Source organism: Chlamydomonas reinhardtii, chromosome 10 (assembly GCF_000002595.2).
Source record: "Chlamydomonas reinhardtii strain CC-503 cw92 mt+ chromosome 10, whole genome shotgun sequence".
In the NCBI taxonomy this organism is placed as follows: domain Eukaryota; kingdom Viridiplantae; phylum Chlorophyta; class Chlorophyceae; order Chlamydomonadales; family Chlamydomonadaceae; genus Chlamydomonas; species Chlamydomonas reinhardtii.
Window position 1 is genome coordinate 492,215 of NC_057013.1, and position 27,912 is coordinate 520,126.

Here is a 27,912-nt window from a genome sequence, read left to right on the forward strand (position 1 = left end):
CTGACACGCCCCTCCCCCGCCCCAAACCCCTTTCTTCCCCTTTCCCCGAGTAGACCGGGGGATGCAGAAGTGCCCCCATCCTCTACCATAGGACGCATACACCTGTCGCATATCCGCTTGCCTCCTTATGTCCTGAGCCTTGCTGCCTTGCCTTCCGCATGGGCCGAGCGCGCAGATGGCAATCCCGACTCCTATGTTATTCTTGTCGCGCGCTGCACGGTACTACCTACAGCGCCTCTGCACTCAAGCAAACGTCAATCCAAATACTTTTTAACAGCATGAACCCCAACCACTCGCACGGCGAGGACTGCCTATGTGCGTGTTCTATGATATCTGTTCTCATTTGAGCTTTCGCTCTTTTAAATTCAACTCAGCAAACCGATACACCGATGTCTCCTTTTCTGTGCAGGGGACTCGACCATGGCTGGTGCGGGCGCGGCGCTGAAGGCAAGCTTCATCAGTGGCGGCTTATATTATGCAGCAATGAAATACAGTCCATTCTTCCGATACAGTTTCAATGCGAGCGCGCGAACAGCGTTAACGTGCGTAAGGACCACCGCGGGCTTCACGGCGCAGGGCCTAGAAGGGGATCAATCTGATAGATAACATAGATTTCAAATGTTCGTTGCGTGGGAGCGGGGGTCGGGCTGAAAGGGTTTCTGGCCGCGCGCGTGCGGGTATGGCGGTGACCACCACGGAGGCCCCGCAAACCTGGTCTACGCTGTTTACCTAAATCGCGACATCACAACCCCCCTGCTGCCCCTTCTGCCCGCACGCAGCATCATGCCCATCTTCTACACGGGCTACCTGAAGATGGAGCTCAGCATGCACAAGTGCATGCAGGTGGGCGCCTGCGCCGGCAGCGCCGGTTGGGTCTGGCCCTGGCTTGGTCGGGGGGTAGCCGTGCATGAAAGTGTGAGACAGCGGCGCGCCACACTCGGCGGTTCGTGTGGCATCCAGAGTGTCCACTTCGACTGGGCTTGGCGGCGCGTAAAGCTTCCTGTTGTCCTGTTGTCGCTCGCGCAGGACGTCAAGCCGGAGTATGTGGCGATTGATGACGATGACGAGCACAAAGTCAACACCTCGGGGCGGCGGCACTACTGAGCTCTGTGATGCAGTGCTATGAGGCAGCTGGCCGACGGGTCACAAAAGCACTTGCCTGCGACTGTACTACTAGCAACAAAACTCAAATGGAGGAGCACAACAATGAGTGCGCCCTTCGACCTCATGTGGCCTTGGGCTGGCGTTGCGCCCCACTGTCGGGCGGATGGCAGCGCAGAGGGGCGGCATGTGGAGACTGTCGTGAGCGGCAGCCAGGCACCGGGGGCGCGAGCATGCGCACGGTTACGGTTTACCAAGATGACGGATGGGCTTACGAAAGATACGACAGATGGAGGGACGAGAGACGGAGAGACGCACTCCGATAACTGACATGAGGAGATGTTTGTGTGACCGTGAGCGTTTGCGTGTGCGTCTCAGCACGATTAACCAGTGTGTATACGGTTAAAGGTTTAGCAAATGATCACCTGAGCGCAGCTGTTGTGGTTCTTCCTGTCTGGTCGACCTGTGTAGTCCTCAGTTTGGCAAGGACTGGCCCCAGTTCTGTAGCACGTGTGTTGCCAGTTTTGTTGGGCGTACTGGCTGATGCGTCGGCCCTGCTAAAGTCAGAGAACGTACTGCCTTTGGCCGTGGTGATGTCTGTGCATTCAAGGTTGCACGGGTTTCAGGGGTGATTGTTTGATCCAAATATGCGGCCATGCACTGTGCCACTGTTACCTGGAGCCAATATGCCAAATGCCGGCTAAGATGGTTGCACGACAGTGGTATTGGACCATACACACCATGTTTGTGCGTGTTTGTGGCTGCGTAGGCTGGTAGGAGCCGTCATAAAGAAGGTCACGAAGGAGGGGTCTACGACAATGGCTCAGACCGTCGCTGCTTGCTGGCTTCAATCGTGTCAGGTCACTTTGTGGAGCAGCTTGGTGCGGTGATGGTTAAATGCTGGGATGTTGTGAGCAGTCTCAGGGTGGAATGTCGCGTTGGCTTTGAGGGGAGAGGGGCGCGCGGAGGAGGGCGTACTGTGTGAAGTGGCAGGCTCAGAGGCTGAGCTGTCAGCCTGTCACCGCAGGTATTTTGCCCAATGCGGAATGCAACCGATTCCGATATATGATGTATGGATATGCTTTCATTGATGCCCGCCAGCAAATTTGTATCGCTATGGACCTCGACTTGACTTTCAGTTTTCGGAGACCGGCTTTGCAGGCAAAAGGAAACTTTTTTCCCAACACAATACTCAGTGCAACATGAAATGTGCTACATGCCCGCTGTAGGCAACGTTTTGGGCCCGGTGTCGGGAGCCGAAGGACTCCGCGCTTTGCACAGATAGCGCATGGGCACGCACAGCTGGCAAAAGACAACTTGAAACTCAATATCAAAAATGGACGATGGAAGGGTCGTGGGCGGTCTCTTGGCGCTGCTGGCTGAGTTGCATGGGGCTTCGACTGAGTCTTGCGCCCTCAAGTCCCCGGCACTGGAGGATGCGCTACACGAGTTGAATGCGTCCATGCGGATCTGTGTCGGTCCGGAAGCAGCCGGCGTCCCGCCGTGTACGCCCCTCGGCTTGGACGAAGAACCGGACCAATGCCGGCACGCCGTGTCCGTCGCGGCGCTGTGGCTGGACGCGGGAGCGCTGCAGGCGGGCCAAGCCGCGTTAGAAGCTACGGCATGCAGGATGCTGGCGGGAGACCCTGCAGCCAGGTGTGTGCGGCGGGGAGGGGACGAACTGCCTTTCATGGAGTTCAGCGCCAGATATAAAGAGTTGCCGTGAACTTGGGCCGTGATGTTCACGTCTCCGTTCCCCCAACTTTTCACGCCAAACCCCTTTCCCACGCAGCTGCATTGCAAACGCGGGCCTGGCGCTGGTGTCCCACGCCGCCACGGCGCTGCAGCGGCTGGTGTACGGCCTGGAGGCGGGCGTGCTGCAGCCGGGCGACTGCGCGGCCGGCCTTGGCAGTGCCACATCCAACAGCAGCATCGCGACGCACGCAGCACCTAACGGGATGAGCCGCCCACGAGCGCCTGACGGAGCGGCCGGAGCGTCCCGTGGCGCTGAGGCGCGCTGCACCGTGTCGCAGCTGCGGGCGCGGCTGGCCGAGCAGCTGACCTCGCCGGCGTTGGCTGTGGCGGTTGCCGACGTCGTGCGCGCCTGCCACTTAGCGCCGCCGCCGTCGCTTCCTATTCCACCGGCCGCGGCGGCGTTGACGTCGAGTGCTTCCAGCTGCGCGTCATGCGGCAGGGGTGGCGGCGGCAGCGCTGGTGCTCGGAGCTCCGGCGGCGGCTCGTCGGCGTCATGCTCGCCCTGCAGCTGCTGCTCGCCGGCCGCCTCGCCGGCGTCCTCCTCCTCGCCGCGGTCGACATCGCCGCGCAGTTCCCTCGACATGGCCCGCGGCCCGGCGACAGGCAGCGGTGGGATCGACTGCTCGGTGGCGTGGAGCGAGGGCCACCGCGAGGATGCGACGGGTGGTAAGGGCGGCGCCAGCACTAGCAGCGGTAACAGCAGCAGTAGCAGCAACGTCAAGACTACTGCCGCGGCGCTTCTGGGCCGCGCGCGGCGCGCCTGCAGCGGGCATGCGTGTGTGGCGTCGGTGCTGGGCATGGCCTCGGGCGCGGCGGAGGCAGATGCTGCAGACGTGGCTGTTGGCTGTGGCATCACTGCCGCCGCCTCGGCCGCGCCCTCCCTGCTCAGCACACCGCACGGCGCGTGTGTGCTGGGCCGGTCCAGTCGATACCTGTACCTGATGTTGTGGTGCGCACACGACAGCGCCGCAGCCCCCGGCATGACGGAGCCGCCAGGCTCCGAGGCGGAGGGCGCAGACGAGCATCTGGCGTGCCCGGGGGCGGGGCCTGCCGGGGTGCTGCGTCTGGTGGCGGCGCTGGAGGCCAGTCAGCTGGTGGAGGTCCTGTGCGCCGCGTACCTGGTAACGCCCGCGCCCGCGCCGCCGCCGCCATCAACACCGCGTCCGCAGCCGCCACCACAGCCTCTGCAGCCTGCCGCGGATGCAGGAAGCGCAAGCGCTGGCGGTATCCGTGGGCGCGTGCTCACGCAGAGGGAGCTGCGCAAGCAGAAAGGCAAGGCTCGCGGCGCGAAGCCACACACGGCGGCTGCAACCGCCGCCGCCAAAAGCTCCGCTCAGCAGCCTGGTGACGCACGACTTGCTGCTGGCAGCATTCAGGCGGTCGAGGAGCAGGACGAGGAGGGCACAGAGACAGACCCGTACACAGCCCTGGTACGTAGCCTGCGCCACGGTCTCTGCAGCCTCGCCCACGCCACGTCGCTCCTCGCCACCCTGGCTTCATCCCTGAACGCCACTGCTGCCGGGCGCACGGGTAGTGCTTGCGGCTCAAGCGCCTGCCTTAGCGGCTTTGGTTGCAGCTGTGGCGCCACGCTGGGGATGCCGTGCCGTTCGGTAGAGCTGCCGCCGGCGCCGGTGGCTGTCCGTGCAGCCCAGCTGCTGCTGGCGCCCTCCGCTCAGCGTCTGCAGGTCAGCCTGCTCTGCCACCTGGCAAAAGGGACTGCGCTGGCGGCGGCTGCGGGCATGGCGCTCGAAGCTAGCCCCTGCAGTGCATGGCAGCCCTGGTGCTTCGGCCTCCTGGACTTGGTCTATCCGCATGCGCCGCCGCCGCCGCATCAGCCGCCTCAGCCGCCTCAGGCACAGCAAAACAGCCGTGGCCACGCCTGCGACAAGCCTGGGGCTGGGTGTCGGCAGCAGCCGCGTCGTGATGGACACCGGGCCGGGACAGAGAGGCTGGAGGCAGACGTCGCAGGTGAGATGGAGGCGCGGGCGGCTCGTGACCTGGCGCTGCTGCCGCAGCTACAGCCGGCGCTGCTGGGGTGGGCCACACTGGAGCGACTGGGGCTGGGGGAGCAGCTGGAGGCAGCGCTTGCTGACGTGGCGGCTGTGGATGCTGGGGCCGGCGGCGGCACTGTCCGGGCGCACGGCGGCAGCGGCCGTGGGCTGGGACTTGGCGGCGCTCTGGCAGGCGGCCGGGATTGCTACGACTGGGTCATTCCTGAGGTTGAAGAGGAGCCTGAGGGCGCGGCGGCTTGGGGCGCGTGCGAAGGGGGCACCTGTTCTGGCGGTTGGAATGAAGACAGCAATGGCGGCATGGGTGTCAGCCCTTGCGGGCCGCGCCGCCGCGGGCCGTTGCATCTGGAGGCGACGGCGATCGCCACGGAGGCGTTGTGTCGGCTGCTGCGCGGGGACTGCGGGCCGCCTCCCAGCCCTGTGCTGCTGAAGCACGTGAGTCAGTAATGCCCGGTGCTGTGTCCGGGCGTTGTCAAGTAGGATAGCTGTGCCGTGTGCCGGGCGTGTCATTCCTTTGTGCGTCATCATTGCTTCGTTAGGGTCCTTGCTTTTGCACCAGTGGTGACAGCTTGCCGTTGCTGCAGGTCGCGCCACTGGACTCGGTGTATGACATCCTGCAAGGCGCGGTGTCGCGCCGCGGCTGCTCCTCCACAACCACCGAGCTGCAGCCGCTGCCGCTCTACGCGTGTAGCAACAGCAGCAGCAGCAGCAGCATGCCAGGCTTCTCGCAGCCAGTAGAGTCGCCTTTTGCAGCCAGGACAAAAGGCGGGGACGCGGGCCTCAGTGGCGCTGTGCCAGCGGCATGGGAGGCGCTTGCTTTGGCAGCGGGCGTGCAGGCGGCAGAGGCGGAGATGGAGCTTGGGATTGCTGCTGCGACGGCGGGCGCTGGCGGCTGCGTTGCCAAGGCATTTCCCGGCTCATCGCCGCAAGCACTGCAGCGTCTTACCCGCAACATGGAGCTGTGCGTGGTGCTGGCTCGCAGCGCCGCGGCAGGCGGCAACAGCACTGCGGGCGGCGCTGCAGTACGCCAGCCCTCCAGCTCCGAGCAAACAGGCGAGGGTGGGGGCGCGGCGGACCGGGCAGACGGCCGTTTGGGAGACTGTCTCCGCCGGGCGCGTTGGGGTCCGACGTTGAACTCGTGCCTGCGACTGGCGACACGTGCAGCAGGCCTGGAGCAGCCGGGGCCGCCAGGCCCGGAGGCCCGCTTGGGTTGGCGCCTGTTAGACGTGGCCTGCGAGCTTGTGGCTCTCACCCCCACGGCCGCACTGTGGGCGCCGCAGCGGCGGCGGCCTGCGGAGGGGCCGCGCTATGACATGGCCGCCGCTGCAGACCTGTCTCCGCTGCTGCTGACGCTAGGCAAAATGACTGCGGCGTCCGGGCGGCAGATTCCTAGTCCGGCTGGGGCGGCCAAGGCTTCGCCGTTCTCGGGGCATGACGAGGCAGGAGCCGAGGCCGGGAATCCGGGGTTGCAGGAGCAGCTCACGGCCGCGTGCAAGCGGACCGATCGGCTCCTGGCGGCGTGCGATGCGGCCGCGAGGTCGGCCGTGGCGGCGCTCCGCGACTGCAGTGGAGGTGCGCTCACGCTGGCGCCATTGAAGGGTGGTGGCGGCGGCGGCGGCAGTGCTGCCGGCGCCGGTCAACAGGCTGCAAGCACCCGCAGCACAACGGCGCCGGCGGCTGGCCAACTGGAGCTGCTGCGGGGTTCGGCGGCTGCATGCCTGCGCTGTGGCTGCGCCGCCGCGGCACAGCGGCTGCAGGCCTCGCGGTCCCTCGTCCTGCACCACCAGCAGCCTGCTGGTGACAAGCTAGCGGCTGAGGAGGCCGGGACGGAGGCAGAGACGGCTGTCGCGCACGCAGTGGTGTGGTGCCGCTGGCTGGCTGTGCCGCTGGTTAGCTGGCTGCCCAGCCGCCAGGAGCTGCTGCCGGCGCGGCCGCTGGAGCTGCTGGCGGCCTGCCGCGACGCCCTGGTCGGGATCTGCGGCCCAGATGCGAGCCGTAGCGGCAGCAGCATGGCAGCGGCCAAAGGTCTGGCAGGCGCAGCAGCGGTGGCAGGCACGGCGGTGAGGGATGCAGTGCGGTCGCTCGCGGAACACCCGGGTGTGGGCAGAGAGGTCCGGGACGCGTGGCTGGGTGGTGGACCGACCAGCAGTGCTGAAGCACCCATGGCTGCAGGTCCAGCAGCAGGGTTGCTGGCGGAGCTGCTGAATGTGCTGGCGCAACCCAGCGAGACTGCAGTCCCCAACGGAACGGAGCAGCAGCCGCTGCCGAAGCAGCAGTTGCAGCAGGGCTTCAGCGGTGGACCTCAGGCGAACACGGATGGTGGCAGCGGCCACGCGCAAGTGGTGGCTGGTGGCGGGGTGCTGGCAACCACAGCCCCAGCTGCAGCAGCTGCTGTAGCTGTGAGCCCCAGCGATAGCGGCACCAGCAGCGCCGCCATGGCTACCCGTGCCAGTTCAGCCCCAGCGCCAGTATCCCGGGCTGCAGCCACCACAGCCGTAGCTCCGGACGTGGCAGCGCTGCTGGGCCAGGCGCGCACGCTGACACAGCTGCTGCGGGCGACGTCGGCATCGCCAGCGGCGTCAGCGGCACGGGATGGGGCCGGCGGCCTGCTGAGTTCCGCTCTGCCGCTGACAGCGCAGCCCACCCTGGCAGACGTATCGCCGGTGTCGAAATGTGCAGGCCGCAGCGACAAGGGCGGCGGAGAGAGCGGCGGGAGCTTCACGCTGAACGGAGGTTCCACCGCTGGTGTAGCCGGCTGCTTTGATGATTGCGCGCGCTATCGTGTAGCGCATGCAGCGGCGCTGTCGCGCGCACGTGACCTCAGCAGCGGAGTGTAATGGTATGATACGATGGCGGTGTGCTATCATATGCACAGTGCAGCTGTGCTAGCTTATGAAATTTGTCCTTGCGTTTGCCGGGAGGTTAGCTAAATCATTGTTTGTATAGGTATAGTTGTCAGCAGTGTCTGGGCTGCCTGTGGTGCTATCAGAGTACCAGGCACGTTTCCAAGTGCGCCTTCCCTTGTCGCAGCTCTTATGTGTGTTTTAATGTCGAGTGTAGTCGTAGCAGGTTGGGCCATACATATTTGAAGGCTGAATTGAAGGCGTATGCAGCGCACTGGAGGTGTGCGTGCAGCCGCTACACGATACACGCAGGTGGAGGACAGCCTAGTTTGCCTGCGGCAGCTCAACTACAGGCCTTCAGTGAGTGTCACGCGGGTGCGGTGAGGCGTATCAGGCTCCATCTGGACAATAAGAAGCTGTTGACAGAAGCGGCCCGCGTTCCGTTGCGGCGGGCCCGCGCAAGAGCCCGCGGCAGTGCCAAGGGCTTGTAGCTGGCTTGGCAACCATTTTGCACCCATTGTAAACAGTTACTGAGTTTACCATATTTAGCCCGCCAAACGTTTCTATCATTCTACGCGTCAGGCGCTAGTAGGCCGGGCCATTCCCCTCGAGCTTTCAGGGTCGAATGACTCTGTGACAAAGGCACTCCATACTTTACTGCAAAGCGATGCGAGTTGGATCAGAGGAAAACTGGGTGCCTGCCCGACTGCCCGACGGGGCCCGGTTTCATGGGCAGCCTACCCGTGAGGACATTAAAGGTAATACATCACAGTGCATGGATACCATGTCAAGCAGCCCGGGGCTGCGCAGAGCAGTGCAAAATTCTGTGACTGCACGTAAATCGCGCTTTCAATCGGGCCCTCGGCGCCACCTCCTGAGCTTGTCACAGGATGGACATACATGCATTGTATTATATTTCATAACGCAAAAAGAAACCTGGGGTGTTTTGACATACTTTCCGTGGCAAGTTGATTTGTGTAATTTGGGGCCTTGTATTTGCTGTCCGTGTGCTCCTAGGTAGCTACGGAAAGTCGTGAAACACAGAGTCAGCTTATCCGCAGTGATCGCGCCCGCCTCAGCAAGCATGGGGCCCGCCACCCGCCTGAATGAACCCGTCCATTTTGTCATCGGACTTCAGGCCTAAGGCATCCATGCATCGGCACAGCAGCAACCGTGCTAGTCTTTTATGCTGTGGGGCGCTGTATACTCCTGGCGCTTGTTTGGTGTGACTATTCTCATTTTGCTTACTCGCTCCGTGGTGCCAACACAGCTGGCATTCACATTGCGCATGCAACAACTGCATTCACACGGATCCGATTTCGAATCAAAGGGTGAGCTATCCATGTGGTTCGGGAAGCCGAGTGAGGCTGCATCGGCGCGCGACGTGGCTTGACAACGCCGCAGAAGCCAGGCGAAACGCCACAGCTCGCGCGCACACTTTGCACTGGAAAGCATAAGCGCGCGCCTAGAGTCACCCCCGTGGCTCACTGTGTCTGACCCCGCAACCCGGCGCGTTACTGCGCCACCCCCTACAGGTTACTCCCGCCGGTTTCGCGGTCGTGAGAATCATACGTGACGGAATCGCCATACGCAACGCCACAGTGTGCACTCACGCTGCTCGAGCCTGGGGACCTGTCCACCAGGAGTCCAGGACCAGCAGCAGGGCAACGGGCAACCCACCGGCACAGTCCGTACGTAGCGCCATGCGCGCCTTGAGGCATTCAGCCGCCCCCGGGGCATCGTGGCGGCCACGCACTTCGTCCATCTGCTGTGCCCTTCTAGCTGCGCTGGCCCTCCACGTTTCGACAAGACAACTTGCAGGTGCGGCCAGGGCCGCGTCCCTATGCACTGCTATAGAACACACCGTACAAGCCGTACTATAGCAGCGGCGGCAGCACTAGAGCTCGGTTCGTTGCTACCAGGGACTTAGTAATGTGCTGTTGCTACCAGCGGACTTGTTACAGTGTTCTGTTGCTACCAGCGGGCCTTTAGTAGTGTGCTGTGTCTACCTGTCTGCTATTGGTGCTATTCGTGCGTGGCCCGCGGCCTAGCCCATGGAGGTCTGGGGCTTCGCACCCTCCACCCCACCTCACCCATCACACATGCCCTCCTTCAATCCACCCATGATGACCCGTACTATTTGCACCTACCATTCATTTGTCCTCCGCCGTGGTACTACCTGCAGCCGCCCAGAGCTTCATCCGGCTGGCGGGCGGCGGCGAATGCCTGCAAGCCGCACCGGTCCGGCGGGAGCTGGTGGGCGTGCGGGCCTGCAACACGTCCGAGCCGGACCAAGTCTTCGTGCTGAAGGCCGCAGAAGGTGCGCCTCCTGAGCGCGCGAAAAGTAAGGGGCATTTGGCGGGCATCGCTATTGGCAGCAGGTTCTGGGGCCCCGTCTGCTGGCGGCCGGCGCGGCAAGTACCGGTCATCGGTGCCGCCGCCACAACCTGTCCATGTTCAGTGACAAGGAAGGATGTACCGAGGCGTGCGCCAGCACCAGTACTAGTTCCGCAGTTTCAATGCTCATTTCTTGCTTGCTTCGCGCCGGACTGCGCAATCCATGCACATACCGTACACCCACAGGTGGCACCGCCGGCGTGTACCTCATCATGCACGCGCAGCAGCCTGGGTTCACAATGGACTTTTACGTGACGAACAACACGGTGGGCATGTGGAGCCTGCGCAACAGCACCAACCAGCAGTGGCTGCTCAGCGAGGAGGCCGTGGCGGCCGGGTACGTTCATTCGGACAAGGGGGCGGGCGGGCAAAAGGCCGCCGGCTGCCTGGAGCTGTTTGCTTGAGTGTGCGGTTTGGCGAATCCTGGCAAGACGGATGCCGCGGGGAAGATGTGCCGCTGACACATGATCTGCTGTTGGGGCGTGATTGCCAGCTGGAGCAACTGCCCAGGCCCCTGCCTGCGCCAGACCGAGCATGTGGCGTCCCCCCGAGCCAGACGTGTGTGACCTTACGTGTGTGCACGCGCAGCGGCGGTGGCACCGCCCTCCAGACCGCGCGCTACCCCGACTCCCCAAACTGCGTGGAGCCCGCGCCGGCGGCAGAGGGGCAGCCCGACCTGCGACTGGCGCCGTGTGACCGCAGCGACAGCCAGCTGTTCTTCCTGGTGGCGCCGGAGGGTGAGTGGCGGCATGCAGTGTGCGTGCTGGGGGCGGGGACCATGAAGGATTGCACATGCATGATGAGGGCAATGCATGCAGCAGTCGGACTGGAGGGCCGAGGGCGGTACAGGTCAGCCTGGAGTTGGGGAACGCACGCATGTTCTGAACGAGGGCGGGCGGGTGGTTGGATGCCAAAGGTGCCGGGGGCACCAAAAAGAGCTGCTGTGTCCGCCGAGCTGCATCACCAGGATCATCGTCGGTGACCTGACATCAGACTTCGTGCCTGTGCCTGGTTTCATCTGCAGATATGGCCGGATGGCAGATGCCAGGTAGGCGTGACACGGCAGCGATCGCACTGTCTTGCTGACACCGCACACGGCCACGAGCACGCTGATGATTGGTGATTCACACTAGCTTACATTTCTCTGAACTGGTGATGACATACTGCTGCTGACTTTGGCTTGAATGCGCATAGTATGCCCTGCGCTGAGGCTGTGCATACGGTACACGCACCACTACTCACGCTGTGAACGACATCGTGGCACCCGCCCCCATGCTCTTGCCCTGAGATGACCTCGCGCCGAGTTCTCAATCGACATGTAGCATAATCATGCATGTATGAATTTATGTGTAAAACAAGATCTTTGTGTTGCGCGCAGCCTCGCCGCCGCCTGCTCCGCCGCCGGCCTGCCCCCAGGTCCCCGGCTACACATTGTCTGCTGGATTCGATCAGTTCGCCTCTGATCTGGGTCAGGCGCGATTCGACAACTATGGCGGTGTCAACCTGTTGGATGCCGCCAAGGCCTGTGATGCCCTGTGTGGTGAGCTCGCTGCGTGCTCATAGCCAGGCCAAACAGGACCAAACAACATCCCAGCGACAGGGTCTGGTTGGTAGCTGTGCAAAACATGCATAATACGGTATGGTTGAGTTACTGACTACGTACCTTGCATACTGCTGCCTGCAGAGTGTGTTGCGCTGAACACGGACGGCTCCATGAAGCGCGCGTCGGACAACCTGGTTGACAAGCGGGCTGAGGAGGACCGGTGCTGGGGCCTGTACGTGCGCACGAGCAATGCCAATCGCACCTGCGGTGAGTTGTCCCCGTGTAGGCGTGTAACGCGCGTGCATCAGTACAGTATAACGATGCCGCCCTACCCGACTGCACATGCGGCTGCTGGGGCTCCGGCAGAAACTGCACTCCAGCTGTACGGTACCTTGCACAAGCCGGCAAGGCGACAACCCGCCGTGGCCATCTATCATGAACGCATGCATGCCACGTACCTCCTTGCCCCGCAGCCCCCATCAAGGTCAAGCCCACCGAGCCTGTGCTGCCTGACCGGCACATGGGCTGTGTGTACGACACCATCCCCCGCGTCATGGACTACATCATGTCGGACGAGGGGCTCATGACGAGGCGGCTGTGCGCCCTCCTGGCGCGCTCCAAGGGTAGGGGCAGGCGTGGGTGCAGCCGGCACGAGGGGTACATGTATGGGGCATGTGCGCCTGGCACTGATGGGCTGAAGTGGTCGCATGTTCTGGCAGGAGTAGGAGCCTCAGGAGCACCGAGGGATGGGGTGCGCCGGCCGTGGAGGGGGGGGGGAGAACGATTGATCCCACCATCATCCGTTTTTGAAGCTGGAGCATTCGAAAATGCAACGCTAGGCAAACTAGGCCAACAGCTAACGAGCTTGTGTGGTCAATAGAATTTGGCGGTGAGAGCGACTACTTGATATTGAGTATTTGAGGGCAGTCCTGGCCTGAGCCCTGACAACAATTGACCGGCCGGCTTGCTTGCTTACTAAAATCATAGTAATATGCTAATACATCGAAAGGCATCGCATTTGACGCAGACCTGGCATCTCAGCTCTAGTGCCGTTGCCGGGCTGCAGCAGTGAACAGGGGGTGGGTGTAAAGGAGCGACGTAGAGCGACTAGACCTGGCGCACACGGGCGCGCCCCCTTATCCCCTCACTAGCGGCTTCTCGTTCCTGCTCTGGCCTGTAGAACGCAGCCACATGCTCAGCAGCTTGTCAAGTCACCTCCCCAACTTCTGACCCCGAGGGGGCCTCCCCCTCCCCTTTTTCTGAACGTCTACCCGCCCCCGCCGACTCCTGCCCGCTTTTTTCGGACGGCAAACCCCGACACACAGGCTACAAGTACTATGGACTGGAGTACGGCCAGGAGTGCTACGGCAGCGACCAAGACGAGTCCGCAATCCGGCGCGTGGGCGGGTCGTACGAGTGCTGGCGGCCCTGCACCGGCGACGGCGCGGAGGGCTGCGGCGGCGGCTGGTCCATTGACCTGTACCTCGTGGATGGGGACAAGTACCTGCCCGCGGCGCCGCCCGCCGCGCCGCTGCCGGCGTGCCCCCAGGTGCCCGGCTACACCTTCCAGCGCTTCACGGACCAGTTCGGCGGCGACATCATCCAGACCGGGAGCAACCTTGCCGACATGGCCAAGGTGCGTAGGGATGGCGGACGCAGCATGTGTGGCGTGAATGCGTGATGCTTATTTTGCTTCTTCCCCAAGGCTCGCCCGCGCACGTAGCAGGAATACGTGCGCACGCCGGCCTTGCAGCTTGTGCCCGCCCTTACCTAATAATACTTGCCTTGCGCCAGGTGTGCGACAAGCTCTGCGCCTGTGTGGCATTTCACTCGGGAGGCTACCTGAAGAGCCGGTCGGACAACCTGGTGGCTCTGAAGCAGGGCGCCGACCTGTGCGTCGGGCTGTACGTGCGGGACGTCGCGCCAAGCGCGACGCGCCTTTGCGGTGCGTGGACGCGTACGCTCTGAGAGAACTGGAATCCCACTGGAGACTCCACTGCGCCCATGTCCATTCCATCCAGCCTGTGTGTCAGGCGCCTGTGGCAGGTGGTAGTCGGGCAGTAGCCTACCTGCAGCTAAGCGTGCCGTACCCAACTTTCGGTGCGCCCATGCGTGCATCGCAGAGACCCACACTGGTGCGCCCTTTGCTGAGGACGGCCCGCTGGGCTGCATCTGGGACACGCTGCCTCGCGTGATGCCTGTGCGGCTGGCCAACGACCCCGCCCGCATGTCGCGGCGCCTGTGCAGCCTGCTGGCACGGAGCCTGGGTGCGTGCGTGGGGGGACGGAGGTGGGCGGGTACTACTGGAGGTCGCGTCTGCGCGCACAAGGGAGGGACTGTCTGGCTTACTGGAACGTGATTCCAGGGTCTCAGAGCTTCCTTGCTTGAGACGAAAATGGTTCCTGAACCTGCGACAAGCACGTGGTGAATGCCATGCGTGTGTGAATGCCCCGCTCTCTCCCTGGCCCGCCACGTGCACACATTCGTACCGGACGCAGGTTTCAAGTACTACGGCCTGGAGTACGGCCAGGAGTGCTACGGCAGCAATGACACCCTCGCCACCATCACGGCAAGGGGCCGGTCGTACTTCTGTGACCGGCCCTGTGTGGCCGACGGCACAGATGGCTGCGGCGGCGGCTGGTCCATCAGCCTGTACGAGGTGAGCGGGTAGATAGGGCTGGCCTGTGTACGGACGCCACATGAGTAATGACGTGACTTATCCCGCTAGCTCGTACATGTATACAGCACGGTGCGGTGCCTGTCGCTTCCGTTCTCTGCCGCTGCCGCCTGCCATGGTGACCGTTGCCCACTGGCTCTGCCTGTCACCGCGCGCACATGCAGGTCGATGGACTAAAGAACTTGAACAGCCCACCGCCCTCCCCTCCGTCGCCACCGCCACGGCCGCCGAGGCCGCCCACGCCGCCGAGTGAGTGCACAGCTGGGGTCACCCTTGACATCCGCTTGGCTAGCAGGGTGGCCTTTTCAGGGCACGTGCGAACCTTTGCCTTCGCCTGCATACTCTGCTTTGTGTTCGCTGACTCGCTTGCTTGGTCCACACATCCAATTATCAATCATGCATGTGCGGTCATGATTTGCTTTCTCTGACTCGCTTGCTCCAACACCCAATTATGTGCGTGCGTTCGTGCAGGTCGTGACCTGTCGTACAGCAGTTGGTTCTGCGGCACCCAGGGCCAGCAGTACGAAATGGTGAGCGATGAGGAGCTGGCCCGGCACTACCGGCTGCAGGGCGTGCGGGCCCGGTACGGCCTGGTGCTGCAGGAGGTGCAGTCGGTGTTCGACGACGGCGCCGAGGTGCGTGTGCGTGCATGCTCACGAGGGAGGTGTGGGTGGTAATGGGTCGGGCGCACAGGCCATCATCATGCGTAGGCGCCCGCGGGCTGCGTCACACCTACCGCATGCATACGGGGCGGGGTTTTGCTGCGTCTTTCTGTGGACGTCTAGGTCTGCCAATGAGAGCGGGATGGGTGATGACCTGTTCATGAAGCTCTCACAACGGTGGCTGCTGTGCGTGCTGTGCGCGACGCACCTGCTGTGCAGGAGGGACCCGTGCACGGTGGGTACGGTTCGGGACCCACCACGTTCACCAGCGTCGCGCCGCGCTGGGACAGCGAGCGCGTCGTGGCTGTGAGGGCCTGCTGCGCCACCGGCGGCGCGTGGGGCAACGGCGTGCAGGCCATCAGCCTGTACAGGGCCAACGGCCGCGAGGATGCCGTTGGCGACCCCAAGTGGTGCTTGTGAGTGCCGGGCGTTGGGGGATTGCGGGTGCTCCGTTCCGTGCAGGCATGGATGGATGTGTCGCTAGCCTCCAGCATGACGCAGCCTGAATTCTGGGGGCACGCTTGCCACCACTACGCTTTTCGCTTACACACATTTCTTACTTGTTTGGCATCCATCTTCCTTCTACAGCGGCTTCCAGGACTGGCAGTTTGTGCCCGAGGGCTTCGAGTTCAACGGCTTTGCCACGATGCAGGCCATCGGCATTCCGGGCACCGTGTGGGTTTCCCGAGTGGCGTTTGTGTACACCGGTGAGTTGATTGGACCCAGCTACTCCTAGTTATCTCGCTCGTCAACATGCCTCCGTGCTCGGTGTTGTACCCCACACACATGTCTTTGACTCCACTGCGTGCCGGCTGCGCCTGCATTACCCTGCGCCGCAGCTATCCCGGGCTTCTACCGGCCGCCCTCGCCCCCGCCGCCGCCCTCTCCTTCCCCGCCTGTTCCTCCGAGCCCGCCCAAGCCCGCCTATCCTCGTAAGTACAACGATGTTATGCGCCCGGAGGGAAACCTATCACCTTACTGCTCCTTGCCGCCACATGCGCATGTGCCGTCCCCGCTGCCGTCGCCGTTTGCAGAGAGCACCCTGCGGACCGTGCGCAGCCGAGACTCCGGCCTCGGCCTGTACCTAACCGCCGCCTCCGCCGCCGCTGGCGCGGCTGTGGGCTACCAGACCGCGCTGCTGGGGTCTGCGGCGGCTGGCGGCGCCGCTTGGCCCGCCGACACGCAGCTGTGGGATGTGGAGCCGGCGCCCGGGCAGCAGGACCCGGAGAACATCAAGTGAGCTTGTCGAGCCGAGCGTGCGGAGAGAGGCTGGCGTGCAAACTAAAGAACGTACGACAGCGAGCCGATTTTTGGGCTTTTGACGCTGTAACATACTCCGCAGCGCACGTCCTACTCACTCCTCCTCAGCTGCCGCCCAACCCATTGCGCCGCCCAACCCATTGCGCCGCCCTACCCATCCAAAGGTACAACCTGATGCTCAAGTCCCCGAGCAACGGCACCGTGCGGCTGTGCCTGACTATGAAGCCCGAGTCCGAGCCCTACCTGGACACCTGCGCCTCCAACAGCACCTTCCAGCGTGTCACCCTGTCCCCCGGCGACGGCGTAGCCAACACCGACTTCGGCGCCCCCGTGGGCTGGATCGAGCGTGTGGTGCTGGGCGACCGGGCCCGCGGCGAGGACCAGTACGGCTGCCTGCGCATGCCGCAGACGCCGGAGGCGGGCAGCCGCGCCTTCAGCAGGGCTGTGACGTGGCAGGGCTGGTGTGGCACGCTGCTGGAGCAGATCTACGTGGAGCAGATGTCGGTGGACATGGCAGGTGCGTGTGTGCGTGTGCTCGTTTGTTCGTGTGCGCGACTACACTTTGCGCGTGTGTATGAATGACAGAATGAGCAATGATTTGTGTGCTTGGTAGACGGGAAGCTTGCATACCTCTCAGTAGGTTTCTATCCGTGTGCGTGCTGCTGATGTTGTTGCCGCTGTTCTCTGAAATTGCAGTGTTCGATGAGAGCAGCCGGCCGCCGGAGCTTCTTGCTAGCCCACCTCCGCCTGCCAGCGTCATCCCCAACGCCACCATGCCAACCGCCGCCCCGCCCACCGCCCCTCCGCCTCCCTCCATCTCATGTGAGTACTTCGTTCCCTCGTGTGTGGTTCCGTGCCGCCCCCAGCTCGCTCGTCCCTCCAGTCGACCGCAGTGCTGTACGTTTGCAGCTTTGCATCACGCGCTTACGTCAGGGCTGCTATATGTCGTCCTCTGATCAACCTGTTCAACTCTCGTCCATCCCGCCTACCCGCAGCGGTCGTGCCAATTACGCTGCGCAGCCGCGCCAACGGTCTCGGGCTGTACCTGACCGCCGTCAGCGCCACAGCGGGCTCCAGCGTGGGATTTGGGCCCGGCATGGACTTGACGGCGCAGCTGCTGGCCGGCGGCAACGCAGCGGTGGCCGCGGAGCCATCCGCCAAGCAGCTGTGGGTGCTTGAGAAGTCCGACCTGCAGCCCTCCAGCGGCAAGCCAGGGTAAGCCTCGTTCGGTTCGCTCCGCATGTCACGTGATGGCTCCTTTGCTTGCACATGTGGTGCTGCCCGGTGCCCGGTGCCCGCTAGTCAGTGGTCAGCAGAGCAACACGGACCAGCGCACGCAAAGACGCAAGACTTGCGGGTTTCCTTGCTTCATTCTTGCCTTGCTTCATCCCATCATGCCATCCCGCCGCTGGCGCAACACACAGGCACCTGCTGGTGTTGTGGGCCACCGCCTTCGCAGCCGAGCGCCTGTGCCTGGCGCTGCGGCCCGACGCCGCCGCGCCGGCGCCTTCGCTGGCGCCCTGCTCGCGCAACGCCTCCTTGCAGCTTGTGACGTTTGAGGCCGGCGCCGCTCGTGCCGTTGTATCCTCCGATGCCGGCAGCTGGGTGGGGCATCTGCAGCTGGGAGCGGGAGCTGGCGCCACCAGTGGAGCGGCCTTTGGCTGCCTGGCGCCTTTCTGGAAGGGTGCCTACGAACCGGAACGTATCAACGCTGTGTCGGCGCTCGCCAGTGCGTGTGGCGTCAGCAGCAGCGCGCAACAGAACATCAGCGCCGTCGCGTTCGATGTGAACCGTGAGTAGCACGTGGCGTGCGCAGAGCGGGCCACTGTATAGCGTTATTGCGGGATAGCTGCAGTTGGCTGACGGGCAGGGAGCGCAGTGCTGCGTGCTTAGAGTGCGTGCGCGCATCAGAATTTGCATCCATGCAACCTGGAAACCGTGTGTGGTTTCACCACTGCTACATGCGCAGCGTACGTCAACGCCGCGGCGCAAGGCGCTCAAAGCGCGGCGCTGCCCGTGACCTCGTCCGACTTCTTCTGCGGCTATAACACCGGCTCGGCACCCTACCAGTACCAGTAAGTGCACTCTTTGCCTGCTTGTTTCGCGTTGCGCACTGCGGGCTGCTTGGAAGGCAGGAAGCAAGACATGCCGTCAGTTACTTACACGTCGCGCAACCTGCACACAATCACACTTTAACACACACACACACACACACACACACACACACACACACACACACACACACAACGCTGCAGGACCGCCACTGATGAGCCTGTGGCGGCCGAAGGCTATCAGCTCAGCGGTGTGCGCAGCCGCGGCGGCGCCCTTCTGGAGGAGCTGCAGAGCCTGTTTGTCGCGGACGGCGCGGCGGGGCTGAAGACCGGCCCCGTTCACGGCGGGTGAGCCTTACATGGGCTTGTGGGGGTTGTAAATACCAGCCCAAACTAAACCAAAACCAACGAAAACGAGGGGAGTGCAGGCAGCGGCGTTAGTTGCAAGCGATCATACGTATGGGATGTGGGCCGAGGCGTCGTGGAGCAGCAGGGCGAGCGGCGCCGGCGATAAATGGGGGTAATGGGGGTAATTTCAGGGCGGAAAGGCACTTCGGAGCTTGTTGCAATGCCGGTACTGCTGCTACGTACCGCCAGTGCAAGGGAGCGGAATCCAACCCAACCGGTGTCTCCCTGCCGCTGCCGCGCGCACATGCACGTGTGCCCTCTGCCCTCCATCCTCCGCAGCTACGTGTCCACCTCGTCCAGCGCCCTCACTAACCTGGGCGGCGACGCCGGCGCGCACGTGACCGAGGTCAGCGCCTGCTGCACGGGCGGCTCCTGGAGCAATGGCGTGCAGGCGGTGCGGCTGCGCACCGCGGGCGGCCGCCTGATCTACCTGGGCAGCCCCACCAGTTGCAAGTGAGCCCGGCTGGTTAGCTAGCGATGCAAGCAAGTGGTTTGACCGGGGCACGTGTGCATGCATACATGCCTGTGTGCAGTATGTGCGAGTGATTGATTAGGCATCCTTGTGCGCTTGCTTTAGAAAGCAGCAGTGCATACTGTATGCGATGAAGAATAGACATGTCCACCAACCCGCTCAATTTAATTGTTGCTGCCTGCCCCTGCCTTGCGCAGTCAGCCGCAGCCCTGGGTACCTGTGCCTGAGGGCAGCACCTTTGCGGGCGTGGCTACTCAGTACACACCTAGCGCCGCGGGCACCACATACCCGCAGCGCATTGCTTTCCTGTTTGCCAGTGAGTGCGTGTTGAGGGCGGGCGTGCGCTTGACTTGGTTGCTCTCCACAGCCCTCAACATGCATGCTGTTTGGCTCCGGGTGGGATTCATTACTGCCGAATGTGCGTGTGTACGCCCTATCTAATCCCCTGTAGGCGCGATGTTGCAGCCACTGGCCGCCCCGCCGCCCTCCACAGTGGTGCCCTCGCCGCCAGGTGCGCGCGTGCGCGCGGTGCAGTGCATGCGGTGGATGGGCCCGCGCAACGGCATTAGCAGTGCGGCGCGAGCTAAGACCGCTGTACGCACTACCTTGTACTGTGCTGCACTTGTGTAGTTGCCAGGGAAGCCGGGCTCCTTACTGACCCCTACTGCTGCAGCTGCTGACTGTGCTGCTAGCCAGCAGCTAACGTCTGCTCCTGAAAAATACTGCGTGCCGCATACACGCGCGCAGGGTTGGCGCCCGTGTACATGCCAAACCGCCCGCCTCCCTCCTACGGCGGATACGGCGGCTACGGCGGGTATGGCGGCGCCAGCCCTATGCCGTCCGGGCCTGCGCCTTACCCTGGTCACGTGAGCGCGCCGCCGCCCGTGTACCCGTCCCCGCCGCCACCTGTGCAGCCCCCCTCTCCTCCCCTGCCCCCGCCCGGCCCGCCCGGTAGCGGGTGCCCCGCCATCCCTGGCTACACGTACGTGCCAGCGGCGTCCGTGGACGGGAAGCTCATTCAGATGGCATATGTTATTTCGTATGAGAACATGCTGGTGCTTGCGAAGGCGTGCGACAGCCTGTGCGAGTGTGTCGGGTTCAAGGGCGCTTCGCCTGCCTACGCGACCGCCGGCACTCTGTACACACAGCGGGTCAGCGGGGCGCAGTGGAGCGACGACGACCTGGACTGCAGGGCGGGCGCCTACGTGCGTAACGACACGGAGCGCGCGCCTGGCACCTGCGGTGAGCGAGCAAGAGCGGGCGGGCGGGGTGCGCGGTCACAGACAGTGCAGCAGTATGTACCAAGCGTATGCGGTTTTGGGGCGGGTGCGTGACTCTGGCAACTCAGGGGGGCCTTTCTTCCTCGTCCGCATCCTCTTGCAAATGGAGAGCACGCGCAACCTAGCCGGCTGCCGCCCTTTCACACCCGCTGCACTCAGTATGTCCGCGCGCGCCCGCTACACAGAGCCGCTCAAGGGCGGCACGCTGCCGGACCGGCCCGAGGGCTGCTTCAAGGACATGTCTCGGTACTCGCAGCTCATGGACAAGGTCCTGGCCTCTGATGACAGCCGCATGACGCCGCGACTGTGCGGCCTGCTGGCGCGAGCGGCAGGTGCGGATGGGCGCTTGGCGGCAGCGTGCGGCGCGTGTGCTTGCGAACTCGCTTGATGGCGGCTTTGTCAGGCGGCATTGCCCCGTGCATATTACACACTTACCGTAGGCCTGTTCTCCACACTTACCACCGCTGCGCCGTCTCTCTGCTCCTGCATGCAGGCTACGCGCACTTCTCCCTGACTGAGGGCAGCCGCTGTTTTGGCACCAACGCCAACATCAGCGCCATCACCCGGTACGGCGCCGCCAGCACGCCGGACTGCAGCGCGCCTTGCACCGGCGACATCGCCGCAGTGTGCGGCAGTATCTACTACGAGTACATGTTCACGCGCTTCTTCAACCTGTGGACCGTAAATGGCACCGGTGAGTTGAAAAGCCCACGCCGTGCGCTTTTTGGAAGCTGCGGATAGGCGGGGGGAGGGCCGAGCTGCTGGCTTCTGCGCTCACCCCGCTTGTTGATGCGGTGGTCTGCTGGCGTTCATGTGAGAGGGTGGCGAGCCCCGAGCTGGTGCGTGATTACCGGCACCGTACATGGGCTTCCGGCCCGGCCTGGCCGCTTGTGCTTGTGCTTGTTTCAAGCCCTCCATACTTCTCCTGACTGCCCAAACTTCTTAACTGCTTACCTGCTGCAGTCAACGAGCCGGTGTACCCGCCGCCGGGAACACCGCCCCCCGCGTCGCCCACCGCCTGCCCCGCGGCCCCCGGCTACACCTTCACGCGCGTGTACCAGTACCCCAGCTACCTCGCGAACCTGGGCCCGCGTGTCGCGGGACTTGACATCAACGACTTCTCAGACGCGGCCGCAATCTGTGACAGGACTTGCGAATGTGAGGGATTCGACCACGTGGGGATGCTGCAGTGGAAGCTGTCATCACAGACCACTGCCTTCCCGGTGGATGACCCCTCGTCTACTTGCCAGGGCACCTACGTGCGCAACAACGCCAAGGCCCGGTCAACGTGCGGTGAGTTTTGCAGATATGATGAGTGAGCCTCTATGGCTGGCTAGCGGGTTTCCTGGCTGCTCCTCTATACCGTAGTAGTGCACTGCCGGGTCGCAGCCGGCTCTATTCATTGCGCGACCCTTGCTTCACAGAGAGCCTCAAGGCGCTGGACCAGCCCTTTGGCGACGTGCCGCTGGGCTGCTTCCGAGACGTGTACTACAGCCAGGCGACGGTCATGGGCGGCATGTACGTGCAGGACTACCAGAAGATGTCGCCGCGGGAGTGCAGCGTCATGGCGCGTGCGCAGGGTGAGTCAGGCGGCGGATGAAACATTTCCCATACATTTTGCAGAGCAACATATCAAGATGATACCGTCTGCTAAAGCTAAACTCTATGTATCATCAAGCAATCCTCTTTACCGTGCTGCTGCTGACCATCGCTTCATTTGCAGGCCACCGCTACTTTGCGCTCAAGCGCGGCTCCACCTGCCTGCTGCCCAGCGGCCCCGCGGTGGGCGCCGGCGTTGACATTCTGACGCAGAACGGCCCCAGCTCGGAGTGCAGCTATCCCTGCCCCGGCGACTCATCGCAGCTGTGCGGCGGATTTTATGAGTTCAACCTGTGGTCTGTGGACTACTCGGGTGAGTGGGTGCAGGCTGCTCGGGCAGGCAAGCATAGGCGACGTGCAGGCACAGGGAGGCGCCCGCCGTCAGCTGTGTGGCGCATGGCCAAAATTCGCCTTCTAGCAAAACATGCATTCCTGGCGGTGGACCTTGATGTTGCGCTGAAATGATTGGGCCCCGGTGCGTCTCTGTGCTGGTGCGTTGCTGCAGTCCGGTCGCCCTCTCCGCCCCCGCCGTCTCCCGCGCCTTCGAACCCAGCTGTGCCTCCCGAGCTGCCGCCCGCGCCTCCCTCGCCTGAGCCAGCCACCCCGCCCTCGTCGCCCCCAATGCCGCCTCCCTCGCCTCCGGCCCCGCCGCTGAGCCCCCCCGGCAGCCGTTGCCCCTCCATTCCCGGTTACCGCTACGTGCCGTTTTCTTCCATGTCGGTCCAAATCGTGCGTGCGTCGTACGGATTCGCGTACGAGAGCATGTTAGTCGTCGCCAAGGCATGTGACAGCGTTTGTGAGTGTGCGGGTTTCGGCGGCTGGGGCTACGCCGGCCCGTCCGGGGTCATGTTTACGACCTTCACTGAGGGTGCGGAGTGGACGGCTGACGACGAAGCGTGCAGTTCGGGCGCCTACGTGCGGACCGCTGGGGAACGCGCGCCGGGCACCTGCGGTGAGTGGAAAAGTGGAAGGGCGGGCGCGGACATGCAGGCAGGAAGCGAAAATGTAAAACTGGACCGGCGGGGTCCAGTGTGAACCATGCTTTGTCGCGCCTTCATCGCATGTTGCGTTTCTCTTTTGTGTCCATTGGCAGTGCTGGCAAACAACGCACTTCTTAGTTCTTAAAGCGCACCGCCTGCGTTCCCGTGGTGACTGATACTGTAATGCGCGAACAGAGCCGCTCGAGGGCGGCGCGCTGCCGGACCGGCCCGAGGGCTGCTTCCGCGACGGCACGCCCTACGGCACGCTTATGGACAAGAACCTGGTCTCGGACTCGGCGGCCATGACCCCCCGACTGTGCGGCCTGGTGGCGCGCGCTGCAGGTGGGTAGCTGGGTGGCTACGTACATCTTGGGCTGCGCTATAAGCGGGGCTGAGCTGATGCCCACGCATGCAGGCTTCAAACGTGTGTTTCCCGTTTGCGGCAGACCTCTGGTTCTTACACAGACGTGTTTGCGGTTTGCGCCTTACGAACGCCCATCAGCATGTGCTATGCCATGCCAACACGCCGCAACGCCATTCCATTGTGCAGTCATTCCGCCGCTCTCTCGATCTGCCCCCTTATTTGCCACTTGCCGCAGGCTACAAGTACTTCTCGCTGAGCAGCGGCGGCACCTGCGAGGGCAGCAACGCGGAGGATGTGTCGGTCCTGACGCGGTACGGCGCCGGCTCGGCCGCGGACTGCCGCTCGCGCTGCACCGGCGACAGCTCCAAGTGGTGCGGCGGGTCCGTGGCGGGCGGGCGCTTCTTCAACCTGTACCGGGTCGGCGCAGGAGGTGCGTGTGTGCGTGTGTGCTTGCGCCTGCTGTGTATGCGCTCGCTGCGGCACAGGACGTGTGCAGCCGGGTGCTGCAAAGACAGATTGCATTATTTTGAGCACCTTTTGATTGCACGTTTGTCCTTTGTCCAGCCATAGCCTACGTCATCCACCCATGCACTTCGTTCGTGTTCGAGCGCCGTAGCCTGATGACTACAGCCCGTAGTACCGTAGTCTGATCTCCACACCCTGTACACCCATGCACTTGCAGCTTCTGGCGAACCGCCCATCACGCCTCCCACCGCGCCGCCCCCCTCGCCGCCGCCGAGGTCGCCGCCGCCACCCCTGGTGTGCCCCGACGTCCCCGGCTACGCCTTCATCCGTGTGGACAGCTGGGACGCTGATCTTGGCGTCCAGATGAGCACGCTCAACGCCACCGACTTTGGCATCGCCTGTGATGGGATCTGCGAGTGCCAGGCGTTCTCGAACTACGGGTACCTCAGGCAGTCGGTTGGAAGCCAGATCCCGCTGGGTGCGGGCAGCCCGCCCTGCAATGGCCTGTACGTGCGCAACACGACACGCAGCGCCGCATGCGGTGAGCATTATTGGATCTGGGAGTAGGCGGGCCTTGCTTGCACACTAGCTGCTATGCAGGGTTGGCACTGCACGTAGTGGTCTAAAGGGTCGCTCCTTGCTTGCCGCGCGTTCAAGCGTTCCAGCAGCTTCGTTTCGTCTTGTCACTGCGCCGCACACACCCGACCGCCACCCCTGCCCTTGCCTCGGATACAGAGAGCCTGCAGCCGCCTTCTGCGGGGGCGGTGTCGCCGTTAACCGACAAACACCTGGGCTGCTTCAAAGACGACTACGTGTCCGTGATGGGGATCGGCTCCTTCGCGTATGGCTTTACCACCATGACTCCGCGCGTATGCAGCCTCTTGGCGCGCTCCGGAGGTAAGCTGTTGGTGGTGGTGGCTGGCTGGCTGGCTAGCTAATGATGCTTGAGCGAGGTTACAAATAGCTGGTCGTGTTGATACTGTAGCCTGCTGTGGATGGATTGCCCTAACAAAGCGATAACCGATTGCAGGCTACAAGTACTATGGCCTGAAGAATGGCTACGAGTGCGTAGTGCCGCGCAATTTTGCCGCTGGCGCCGACGCCGATGCCCTCACGCGCCTGGGCCCCAGCACCGGCTGCATCCGGCCCTGCCCCGGCGACGACTCCGCCATGTGCGGCGGCGGTCTGCTGAACGTCAACATCTGGGAGGTCGACTACACAGGTGAGTCATGGGCAGATTGATGCGGCACTGTGCTGCAACAGCGGCTAACCTGCTAGCCAGCATTGGCAGGCTCGCTGGACAAAGAGGGGTAAACAGCGCAGGCGATGCGGGTGGTGGCAGTAGCAGTACATAATGTGCAGCATTTGTTATCATGCCCGACTGCTATGCATTGGGCCTGCCTGCTGATTACTTCAACAATTCCTGAAAACCTCACGACTCTTCAGCCGAAGTGGTGTCCTGCCCCGACTTGACTTTCGGCTCGCAGTCCGCCGCCCATCATCTCCATCACCTGCGGCCCCGCCGCCGTCACCGGAGCCCCCGTCCCCCGAGCTGCCGCCCTCTCCACCTGCGGTCCCGCCGCCACCAGCTGTGACCTGCCCGCAAGTGCCCGGCTATCGCCTTGAGCGCATGCAAGCCGATCCCGCGGCTGCGTTCGTCACCTTCTACACAACCAAGGACCTAGCAACCCTGGTCAAGAGCTGCAATGCGATGTGTGGTAAGTGCTGCAGTACAGCAGTGTATGTGGTAGGCGATTCTGGCAGCGTTTTGGTGTCACAGTAACAGAGACCCGCCTCTATTTTGGTTTGGTAATGTTGCCTTACTTGATTGACCCTGGCCCTGTTGCTGCGGTGTGCGATCATGCAGATTGCGTCGGTGTCAGTACCCAGGCATCTCTCATGAGCAGTGTGTCTGGGCTGTTCGATCCCGGCGCTTCGTACCCTTGGAGCGGCTCCATCGCGTCCTCGCCAGAGTGCAATGGCGTGTACGTGAAAGAGGCGTCCGCGGCTGCGGGATGCGGTGAGTCAAGGGCCGAGCTGACTGCACCACGTGCACTACGGTATGGCCTGAGCTTTCTGCGTTCTGCCAACGCCGATGCGTTCTTACTCATGATTCATCGCACTTGTCACCGCGCTTGCAGCTCCGCTCCGAGCGACCGACGCCGGCGCCACCCCGCTGCCGGACACCGCACTGGGCTGCTACCGGGAGAACACCGCAAGCCCGCTGCTCACCAGTTATGCCACCTCGGCCACGCTCAATTCTCCTCGTCTCTGCGGCCTGCTTGCGCGTGCGGCAGGTGCGTGGGTACGCCCGGGAAGTTGCTTGCATTGCCTTGTCGCGTGGCAAGACAGCTTACGCCACATGTGACAATCGGCCTACCACAGTGCGCGCCAGGGGTTCGTGCCCCTTGTACGTACTTCATTGGGCCCTTGGGTCTGGCAACTAGCTCGCGGGAGCTTGTATTGATTCATTCCAACACTTTCCGCACTCCCCACATGTGCACACACAGGATACCAGTTCTTTGCGGTCCGCGGCTCCAGCTGCCAGGTCAGCAACTCGGCACAGAGCACGCTGACGGCGCTGGGCACGTCGACCACCTGTACGGCCGCATGCGCCGGCGACTCGGCTGCCAAGTGCGGCGCAAGAACGCCGCCGGTGTCGTTTAACCTGTACCGCGTGGGCGCGTAAATGGCAAGCGACGTGCGGCTATGCGCCCTGTCAACATGCATCCAAATGCGCGCGCATATTGACGCCATCGCCATCAGGGGATCCCCCCCTGATCGCCATTGATATGCAAGGGACTGTATTCACGGTGACCTCTTAAAGTTACCTGTCCAGCAGGGATTGCACTAGCGTATTTGTTTTGTGTGCCTGACACGGCAGACCGCTTGATGTGCCCTCTAGTCTTTGAAAGATTGGGTGGTCCGAAGCATGAGGATGTTACGGATGGGATAGTCTGTGGGAGGGCTTGGGGATTGATCAGCCTTTATGTACATTACGTGACGCCGTGAAGGCAAGCATACTCTTTCATCTAGCACTGGGGTCGGCAGGATTGGCAGGATGATCGTGGTTTCCGCATTCCCCGCACTTTGATGGCAGGAATGCAAGGGAATGCAGGCGTGCAGGATTGTGCATTTGTGTGCATGCTTGTGCGTCCGCAGTGAAAGCAGGCGGTTAGAGAGCGATCGAGTGCCATGGCGAATGTATTCATCAATTGTTCAGGCCTTCTGTGCTGCCGAGATGTTGTTTACAGTCCTCCGGAATCCGGATGGTTGGGCCTTCCTGGGTCTTTCTCTGGCCCGGGCCCAACCCGCGGGATAGCGACCTGATCTGCTCTTAAGCAGGCATACCGGTATGTTGTGACGTTAGCATTCATGGGGCGGCACAAGTACTGCAGTTGGCTATTGTTGAATGCGGCACTCCATACTGTATGCAGCGACACACCCACACATCTATGCATGCCATGCACGGTTGGATGTCGCTACGAATACATGCAACTGCAGACTAGTCTTTGACGACCCCTTTTAAGACGTGCGCATTGCAAAGCCTGGCTGGGCATGCCCCAAACCTGCATAGATCTATCCTTGCCCTCGGTCGTTTCATGGCCAGCATGCATGACTGGGGATTGTGCACAAATGACGCAGGGGGGGGGGGGGGTAAGAATGCCGCAGACATACCCCACCCTTCAAATTGAAAGAGCTTGACGAGAGCGTTCAGAATCCGCTTTCAGAAATTTGATCAGGGTAGTAATTGCGGAGATATGGGCCCCCAAAGTTCAGGGTCGGTCGTCGGTCCCCACGGTCCCCAAGGTTTCGTCACGGTGTGCCGGAAACTTTCGTCTGGGCCTCATAAGACAGCCGGGCAAGCCCAGACCGTTGCCCAAAGCGTGTAATGGATGCTTTTTACGGCTGGGAAACGTCAGGAGCCTACCAAAAGACGAAGGGCTACCGCCCGTCAACACATGTTGGGTTGGGATGTTGGGGTGCGACATGTCTCGCCTGACCAGAACGTGCCACAAGTCGCGGACCGGTGCTTGCGCGCCGGA

The 27,912-nt window shown here is 62.9% G+C and overlaps 3 protein-coding genes across 3 annotated transcripts; all 3 read left to right on the forward strand.

Annotated features, from left to right (window-relative positions):
* Nucleotides 1-138: 138 nt before the first annotated feature.
* On the forward strand, nt 139-2,172 carry CHLRE_10g421079v5 (uncharacterized protein). The gene is made up of 4 exons (XM_043066472.1): nt 139-315; nt 410-542; nt 780-843; nt 1,027-2,172. Exons 1-4 carry the CDS (start codon nt 279-281, stop codon nt 1,102-1,104), a joined length of 312 nt encoding a protein of 103 aa, XP_042919869.1. The 5' UTR covers nt 139-278; the 3' UTR covers nt 1,105-2,172.
* Nucleotides 2,173-2,228: 56 nt separating this feature from the next.
* Nucleotides 2,229-8,740, forward strand: CHLRE_10g421100v5 (uncharacterized protein). The gene is made up of 3 exons (XM_043066473.1): nt 2,229-2,757; nt 2,894-5,300; nt 5,450-8,740. The coding sequence occupies exons 1-3, from the start codon at nt 2,438-2,440 to the stop codon at nt 7,700-7,702; spliced, it is 4,980 nt and encodes a 1,659-aa protein (XP_042919870.1). The 5' UTR covers nt 2,229-2,437; the 3' UTR covers nt 7,703-8,740.
* A 118-nt stretch (nt 8,741-8,858) lies between these two features.
* CHLRE_10g421150v5 (uncharacterized protein) lies at nt 8,859-27,771 on the forward strand. The gene is made up of 43 exons (XM_043066474.1): nt 8,859-9,529; nt 9,894-10,028; nt 10,292-10,442; nt 10,694-10,842; nt 11,130-11,153; nt 11,484-11,645; nt 11,790-11,915; nt 12,122-12,271; nt 12,974-13,284; nt 13,443-13,593; nt 13,772-13,915; nt 14,147-14,307; nt 14,490-14,574; nt 14,797-14,960; nt 15,207-15,403; nt 15,576-15,694; nt 15,827-15,919; nt 16,022-16,223; nt 16,412-16,764; nt 16,944-17,069; nt 17,243-17,462; nt 17,672-18,039; nt 18,217-18,322; nt 18,503-18,646; nt 18,986-19,159; nt 19,376-19,494; nt 19,630-19,689; nt 19,926-20,420; nt 20,644-20,790; nt 20,952-21,152; nt 21,422-21,751; nt 21,883-22,038; nt 22,182-22,370; nt 22,563-23,009; nt 23,233-23,379; nt 23,637-23,831; nt 24,084-24,407; nt 24,602-24,763; nt 24,897-25,088; nt 25,354-25,584; nt 25,734-25,886; nt 26,008-26,163; nt 26,377-27,771. The coding sequence occupies exons 1-43, from the start codon at nt 9,412-9,414 to the stop codon at nt 26,553-26,555; spliced, it is 8,016 nt and encodes a 2,671-aa protein (XP_042919871.1). The 5' UTR covers nt 8,859-9,411; the 3' UTR covers nt 26,556-27,771.
* Nucleotides 27,772-27,912: the final 141 nt, after the last annotated feature.